Source organism: Morus notabilis, unplaced genomic scaffold (assembly GCF_000414095.1).
Source record: "Morus notabilis unplaced genomic scaffold, ASM41409v2 Scaffold2181, whole genome shotgun sequence".
NCBI classification, from domain to species: domain Eukaryota; kingdom Viridiplantae; phylum Streptophyta; class Magnoliopsida; order Rosales; family Moraceae; genus Morus; species Morus notabilis.
Window position 1 is genome coordinate 34,991 of NW_010363233.1, and position 8,874 is coordinate 43,864.

Below are 8,874 nucleotides of genomic sequence, written 5' to 3' on the forward strand. Positions count from 1 at the left end.
ATTAAAAAAAAAAAAAAACCCAACATTTTCGGGTAGGCTCGGGTAGGGTCGGACGGGTTTGTCGGATTCGGGTTCAATTCTTACACCCCTAACTACAACTTTGTCTCCTAGTTGAAAAGAAGTTCTCTCTAGCTATCATCTTTTTGCACGGGACCCGAAATCTTATCATGTACAAAGTTTGTTTAAAAGTGTCTTTCACTTTATAGTTTTTATCTTTTGTAACATAAGTCAAAAGTTAAAGAGTGTGAATCTTATCCTGTCAGATAAGATTGAAATCTTGTAAGTCCAGCCTCAGCTATATAAGCGAGGCATTTCTCTTGGTGCAAAAAGATGACAGCTGGAGAGAACTTTTCAACTAGGAAACAAGTTATAATGGGAGCTATAATCTGACGAGTCAAAGTTCATTGAGCCACGCTCATGATAATACCACAGTCGCTGTCGTTTGCTGGGTGATGAGTCATGATAATACTCACCATTTTTATGAGCTAAATGCTGCATTCACATTACTAATAAGACCTCGAATTGATTCACATCTTGGACTCCTAGAGATTAAAGAAACAAAAAAATATGTCCCCTCCAATTGTTCTTGTGGGACAGCACTAGCAAAGGACATCATATGCTCGCGGCACAAACCAAGATTTTGCGACAATGCAATTGAAAATTTCTCAAGAAAGTTGTGATCGCGGCGGCTACTATAGAATGTTAACCACGTATTGTTATGACTGGTGCAAATTGTGTGTTAATTATGTCAAAAAAAAAAGTGGATTCAACTGCAACACGATTATAATTACTCTTTCTCGCATCAAAGTTGGAATGCAAACTTTTATTTAAGATGTTTCCAACACGCACAGACACATCCACACACACAGCAGATAGTTAGAGAGAAGATATCGGCAGAAAACTCCCAAATCCACGGGCCATTGTACGATTTTATGCGCTTGTACTATATTAGCTTGATAAGTTCAGTCCCTCGTGCTGTTTTTGAGCCATTCTAGGTAAGCAGTGCTTCCCCCCGTGATTGGCAAGGCGATGACTTCCGGGACACTGACCAACACAAAACACCGATTCAGAAAGCTGATTTACTTCTGAAAGATAAATGTCCTTTCAAGATACATTTTAGTAAATTCTACTTTCAGTTGCAGTTATCAGGTAATGTGACAATGCTGGATTTTTCTTGCCCGAATATTTAAACACACGAAGCCGCCGAAGATGAGTTAGTTTATCCATTTTATGAATCAGTTTTCCAAGGCACATGAAGTCCGAAGATTATGTTAAAGTAACAGTCGATAAGCTTTGGGCTTACTCGTATGGATGGTTCGCCTTGACATGCTCTTTCAAAGCTTCCAAAAGGGACTCTCTAGTCTTAATTATAAGAAGCTCCTCAGCATCTGTCTGGACCTGTTAGTTTAGCAAAACAGCTTACATAAGAAAGGGAACAATTTTTCTACTTGTGCTAAGTCGCCTGCTGAACGCACAACTTATCAATTAACGTGTGAACAAACTATAAAAAATTTCCCAGCCCCAGATGTCAAAGTGTCTATATTTGGATTCGTAAACTGTCCATACCTCTCCTTGCCACTGGTAGACCGATTCAATACCTGAGTTCACAAAGTTCATCATATAACAGTCAGCCAAGTCATGAAACCGGCATTAAAGAATATTAATTGACACCAAATCCAAGATAAAGATTTCGAGATAGTTCTCTAAAAAACAATCAGCAGAACAGATGAAACTATAAATAAGTTAAGCAGACAACAATGGTTCAACAAACATCATTTGAGCGTGTTTCGGCAACTTTTCAGTAATCAGATCATCCTCCCAGCTAATCCTATTTCACAAATAAAGAAAGTATAGACAAAGGAAGGTACTAATTATGATTAGTGGTGTTCATTACCACTAGTTTTTATCCTATATTATAATCTGAGGGTCCTAAAGTTTAAAATGTTCGTGTAATTGGATTAACATAGATGATGATGGTCGTTGCCGGTGATCATAAGCCTTGTTCATGAACAAAATACAGAATTGCAGGCATCTTCTCTGCCATAAACACCAAGCGCCATGACTATCAACTAACAAATATTGTAATACCATACATTTAAGGGATGAACCACATACCTGGAACACGGTTAACACATGCTGCAAGCTTCTCTCTCACTAAGCTTTCAGCCAACTTTTTTCCTAAAATGCATCACGAAATTTCCATCAGAAGTCTTTTGAAAAATAAATCTTCCAACTGATGTTAAAAGATTTAACTTTTATTGATTAAAATCAAATTTAAAGAAAAAGCTGAAGAAAAAGTGCAAGAGAAAAGATATCTAGAAACGTACTTTCTATACGACAAATGAGCCTAAAACAAAAAATATCCTCAGCTTGTGAACATATTGGTGCTCTGAATAATCTAGTCAGTAACTATTGCTGCGGCATAACAATCTAAGGCTCGTGTAGATACAGACGTAAATCGTTTCAATACTAATCTCATATGAGAGACCAGATTCTAAATAAAACACGATCAAACCAGCTTATCCTTCGCTCTAAGTTCCAGTGTTTTTGGCTCTAATCTACGAAAGAAAAACTTCAACCCAACTAAACATTTAAAGGTACGAACAAGCTCCTCAAATCTAGGACTTTACACCATTCCAATCACTGCCCATTTTCCATTGAAACGCAACACTCCAAGCAAACAAATATCTCTTTAAAAAATAAAAAAATAAAAATAAAAAACAGTTCGGAAAAACTCAAAATTTCACCAAAATTAAATATTTATAAAAAAGAAAGAACCTTCTTCTTTGTTGGGGACTGTGACGTAAACGACGATGCTGGGAACAGTGTTGCTTTCACTTGCCATTCTGATAGAACCGGAGCTCTTAGCCTGTGATTGGCTACTAAATTTCGATCTACAAAACAACAACAAAAAAAATAATAGATTTTGAAACTATTATTAAAGTAACAAAACAAGAGTGAAATCAAACGGAAAAACAAAAATGGAATTTGGTGATTACTTGAAGAGAGGGACAAAGGGGAGAGACTGAGCGCAGCCCGTTTTGAAGGAGAGAGAAGGGCAGAGATTGGAGAGGCCCAAGCTGATCACACAAAACGCACCCACCAAAGGCAAACGACGTCGTATCCTGGCGGAGGAGAGAATGGGCGAAGAAACTGATCTTGCTCTGCAACACAGTGCGGAAGCCATTTCTGAGGTGTCGTCTCTATGTATTACTTTTGGGTGACTTGTTTGGTTGGGCTTTGCTGTCTGTTTGGGATGCGTTGCTTGATGCTCTTAGCTTGGATAAGGATAAGCAAACCCCGATTCTCTCGTTTGTTCTGGGATAGTTGCCACTCCATCTCACAGGATTAGCAAAAATAAAAAATAAAAAAAAAACCGTCCATCTCGCAGGTTCAGAATTTGGGATGACATTTTTACCCATAATTACAGGTACTTGCGCTGGTACCTGCTCTATTAGGGCGGATATGGATGATATTTTGTGGGAGTAGAGGCGGGTATGAGGTAAAAATTTCCCTCAATTTAACACTCCATTTGATAGGAGGAAAAGAAAAGAGAATGAAAAAAAAAACATATAAAAAAAATGAGAAGGAAACCAATGAAGTTAATTTTTTTTTTATAGTGTTTGGTATAATGAGAAGAAAAAAAATATCTAATAGCATAAATGATTATTTTATCAATTATTTAATATTAATTTAAATTTTAAAATAACAACACAAAAGTAAATTTAACCATCAATGAGTGAATTTGAGTTTTCCTTCTAATGTTGGAGAGATAAAAATAGTGGCCCCATCATAATTCTTTTCCATCCTATTTTCCTTTCTCTCCTCTCTTCCTTCTTATCAAACAATCAACTCTATCATTTTTCATCCAATAATCCATCTACATACTTCATTCTTTTCACTTTTTCATCATACCAAACACACTCTAAGGGTGAGGTAGGGGTGTTTGTAGCTCCTTTGTCTCCATCCTCGTCCGTATCCCAATTACAAATATTCTTACATATGTTCAAATTTGAATTTAATTTTGAAATTTAGTTTGTTATTGTTAGAATTTTGATTTGGCATTACGATTTTAATTTATTTTTATAAGATATTAGTTGATATGTTGTTGAATTTTCTAATTAATCTAATGAAATTTTCTTTAAAGTTTGATAATGTTGCAAACAATTTTTAAACTCTTATTGATAAATGGAAGAGGTGAAAGTTTGGGCCGGACCAAACAGGGTTGGCCTAAGCCTAATATTGTTGGCTCAATCCGCTTAAGTGTTTGGTTCGAGTCGGATTGAGGTTTCGACCTAAAGGTCTGCCATGAACACCTTTTTTATTTTTTCTTAAAAATACCTTATGAATTTCAAGTTGACCCAATGAAAATAATGGGTTGTCGGCCTAGGCCGGACAGCCCGAACTTTCACCTCTAATAAATGGGTAGGGTATCGGAATAGTTCCTATAATGGAGATTCCCCGAGCACACCTTAAATTAGGTGGGTATAGAGGTGGGTATAGGGGATAAAATAGAAGTAAGGTATGGGGCGAGAAAGCATACCCGCCCTATTGCCATCTCTATGTAGAATACATGTTCAATTTTTGAGGTCTTAATAAGAGGTGTTAATTAGGACCGGGCTAAACCAGCCAACCTGAAACTCGACACTTTAATCCTAACTTGGTCTATTTAAATATTCAAGCTGCGATGAGCTAAAGGTTTAAGCTTAAAACATAATCGGTCCCGACCTCATATGTTGTCTTTTTTTTAAAACTCTTTTTTTTAAAAAAAATTCCCTCATTAAACAACAAGGCGGTCATTTTCTTGCAGGTTTTCAGGTCGGTTCCGACCAAAATTTACGCCTCTAGCCTCGATTGGTGTCTGATGAATCATATTATGTCTTATCATTTGATATACTAAAATAGTAAATCATGGAAAAATTAGCTAAAAACTATTTCAAATTCTTAAATAACGTGAGATAATGTGATTGAATAATCATATTATGTGCTAGAGTAGCAAAAAAATCATATTATGTACTAAGATTGGATAGGTAATTTGAGTTCTCATTGCAGTGTCTTAAGGTCTCCAGTAGATAATGGGCCAATTTGACATTATTCTGCTGTTAAAAATTTTTACTGCTGTTGTACTGTTATTTAGAAATTGTTGTAACCAGAAGCGTAGAGTTGTTTGGTAAATATTTTTTCAAAACTACTGTAAATACCAACAATAAAAATTTAAGTGTTTGATAAATTATGTATAAAATTACCGTGGAGATGTACAATGATTAAAATAGACATAATTTAGCACATATATTTATAGTTAGTTTCAATTTTATTTTTAAAATCAATATTCATAATATTTTTACACCAAAAAATTAAAAACAATATATGATTTTAATTTATTATTTAAAATATTTCTAAAACATAAATTGTTAAATTTATTATCTATTGGTGATATTTTTAAGATTTTGATAATTATTAAAAATATTTGAGTAAAAATTAACATAGTATATTTATTGAATTTTTTTTAATTTTTAAATAAATATTTTAAAATGTATATTTTTTATTTTGTATGAAAAATAAAATAGAAAGATAGAGAATTAAGTTTTATTATTATTTTAATAAATTTGGACAATGACAACATAAGTAACTGTGCAAAAACAACTCATGACCTGCTTCTCATATTTGTTATTTAACAGTAATTTTTAGAAGCTATTGGATAAAAACAAGATTTACCAAACACCATGAACTGCTCTACTGTAACTTTTCAAAAAAAAAAAAAAAGCAAAAGCAATCTTTAAAAAAAATTCTCAACGGGCTCAATATTTGACAGATAGAAAGCTCTAAAACAGCTACGGCATTAGCTATGTGATAATCACCAATCCCTTGAGAAAAAAAAAAAAAAAAAAAAGCTTAAACAAGGTAAGATTATAAGTGATAATTTCTAAGTAATAACATTACTTTCTAATGGAACCTTTTGGGGTAACTTTCAAAATCAAAACTGTGCTGGCTTAGCACAAAGGGGACAATATGCAGCTCATTACAACCCATAATGCTTATACCATGCGTACTACTCAAGAATTATCTTTTGATTATTGGCAATATTTTAAAACTCTAAGGCGAGGTTTTCATAATATGTGTAAATTAAGTTGTATATTACTTTTAAGTACACCTATTTTTCTACTATTTTGATGTGAAAATTAGGTTTAAATTTTTCCAAAAGTGGTATATTTGAATGATATCTCATCTCAGTTCTTCGTGACATCATGTGGAGGAGATAGTATAGTAAAAATTGCATCATATTGTCCAACAATCTTTAGTTTTTCTATAACACGTGTTATTCCTATTAAAGACGTTCATAAATCAAGAGGAAAAATGTTTCATTTTGTAAATGTTACATAAATCGGTAAATTCTCCGTCACTCATTTGTATTTAATTCGATTAATTCTGAAAACCCTTTAAACGTGATTCAAATTGAATCGAATTAAATGATAAACAAGCCTACTTGATCACATATGGCCCACCAAACAACAACCCACGGAAGTTCTCCGAGCGTAGCTTGAGTTCATGAAGCGAGCCTAATAACGTCACGTAACGCTATAATTAAACCTAAACCCTTAAATGAATTTGGTACAAAATAATATGGCTAGTTAGACCGGTAGACTAATGAAAACCCTTTTCGTATGATATATAACTCATCGTTGTGCATCTTAGTACTAACATATGATCATTGGGTACAAGCGGAAAAAAAAAATGATCATTGGGTACAAGCGGAAAAAAAATGATCATTGGGTACAAGCGAAAAAAAAAATGATCATTGGGTACCAGCAAAAAAGGAAAAAAAATGATCCTTGGGAATTTGCATCAGTAATGTAAATAAAGCACGTAAAATAAAAATAAAAATAAAAATAAAAATAAAATACTATGGGCAAGTGTGAAAGAAAAGAGATATTTTTTTCCCTCTTTTACATGGACTTTTTTTTTTTTAAGAAAGGTTAATAATCCAATCCATATAGCAATTAAGAACAAGCATGATTGGATAGCATCTGAACTTTGTAACAATATTAGAATTTTTTAGAGATAGAATTTCCCGAAGTGTATAACATGCATTAGAATACATACATGAGGTAGCACACACACACACATATATCTTTCCAATATATGTGAATGCAAACAAAAATAACCATCAAAAGAGTATGATCATAAATACAAAATCGCATCTTTACCTCACGAGAACAATAGCAATATTAATATGTTTAGCTAGATATCACATTTATAAAATTATACATCTTGGTAATTTGCACTAAATTAATAAAATATTTGAAGCAAAACGACAAAGATTTATACCAATTATGATCAATAAGTTTTACTCGCGAGGTTTCACCACCTTGGGATAGCAATCTCCCGAGCATATTCCCATGCACGATGAAAGCTGAGGAGGATCTCTAATATGTTCAACGCAATACTCTTTAAAGCATTTCGCTAGATCACAAATTGTCATCTTTGTGGTTTCTAAATCTTTTTTCCTTTCTGCCAAGAAGATTATCATATTTCTTATCGTTTTTGCCACAATGGCTCCCCCTATCACTTTTCTTGTAAGGAATCTTCGAGACTATCTTCTCTTTATTAAGCACATCAAATGAGTTACCATAATTAGTTGTTGTTTGCCCTAGATTTTGTTCTATAAACATTACCACTAACATCACATTTATCACGATTTTCCCAATACCCATTTTCAGCTATTTCTCTAGTTTCCCTCTCGAAAAAGTGTTATTTTGTATATTCAAAGAAAAATGGATGCAACACCATAATTTATATAGGACAGCTCTAAATTAATCATCTATTTAAATGTATGAATGCCTCTCAATTTGCTCTACTAAAGTGTCATGAACATTATTCAAGTTTTATTTGATCAATTTAGGTACGTAGAGTTTAAGAAATATTTAAATGTTTGTTTATTAAATGATCTGGTCAATTTGTCCTTTGTTTTCATTGATCAGCTAATGTTGTGAAACACTTGCACAAGAATAATTACGTCTTATATATATTCAATATTAACATTTTGAGACCATGAACAGATAATTACTACAGAATGGAGTTTTGTGTATATGAAGAGCCAAAGTCAACAATGCTAGCTATTCTGAAAACTTAATGTAATCTAATCACTTAGTAACGTTTTTTTTTTACATTAAATTGATTATTATGATAATGTCCTTTCTTTTTCAGCTATCCTTTCATCCATTAGTTATTTGGTGATTTCATCACATACTAATTAAACTGAGGCAATGTTAAAAAAAAAAAATTAATTGAGGGTTATAGACTTGGAAAATGAAAAGACAGAAACTGCTTAGGTGGAAAATTATGAAATTATGGATTTGATGCTTAAGGAGTTACTTTCTTTAAGATAATGTTGCGATTTTTATAAGATTTCACAGAGTAGTAGATGCTCTTATCTAAGGCCATCTTTAAAGCAAATGTATTAATGCCAACATGCAATGCTATATTTGGCACTAAAAAGAGTGAAAATTTATAATCAATATGCTATTATATATATTTTCTTTTGCTCTAATGATTATAATGCTATATTTACTTTTTGTCATAATTATTAAGCTTTAGAACTTGTAACAATAAACTTTTAATGCTAAAATCATTTGAAAATAGCATGCATTGACCAACGACAAATAAATGTTAAAATTTGACCATTGATGTACTTGGTGCCGAATTTAGTACCACAAATAGCTAGTATATGCCAAATTTAATACAAAAATAACACTATTAGAATGTGGCTTTCACTTAAAATGCTAAAATTTGACATTGGTACACTACTATGGCATTATATTGGAGACACTTGACACTAAAAGATGAAATTTTCTTTGATTAATTAATGTGTTGTTC

At 32.7% G+C, this 8,874-nt stretch overlaps 1 protein-coding gene across 1 annotated transcript; it reads right to left on the bottom strand.

Annotated features, from left to right (window-relative positions):
• Nucleotides 1-781: 781 nt before the first annotated feature.
• LOC21386380 (protein CutA, chloroplastic) lies at nucleotides 782-3,232 on the bottom strand. The gene is made up of 6 exons (XM_010103738.2): nucleotides 3,000-3,232; nucleotides 2,779-2,894; nucleotides 2,116-2,178; nucleotides 1,567-1,598; nucleotides 1,304-1,398; nucleotides 782-1,044 (listed from the first exon to the last, which is right to left on the bottom strand). Exons 1-6 carry the CDS (start codon nucleotides 3,185-3,187, stop codon nucleotides 963-965), a joined length of 576 nt encoding a protein of 191 aa, XP_010102040.1. The 5' UTR covers nucleotides 3,188-3,232; the 3' UTR covers nucleotides 782-962.
• Between the last annotated feature and the right edge of the window lie 5,642 nt (nucleotides 3,233-8,874).

Excerpts from the sequence above, each read along its gene's own strand:
- LOC21386380 (XM_010103738.2), bottom strand. The coding sequence starts at position 3,187 with ATGGCTTCCGCACTGTGTTGCAGAGCAAGATCAGTTTCTTCGCCCATT. Across the intron at positions 1,599-2,115 it reads ATGTGTTAACCGTGTTCCAG|GTATTGAATCGGTCTACCAG; the intron begins GTATGTGGTTCA and ends TTGTGAACTCAG. Across the intron at positions 1,045-1,303 it reads AAGGCGAACCATCCATACGA|TGTCCCGGAAGTCATCGCCT; the intron begins GTAAGCCCAAAG and ends TGTGTTGGTCAG.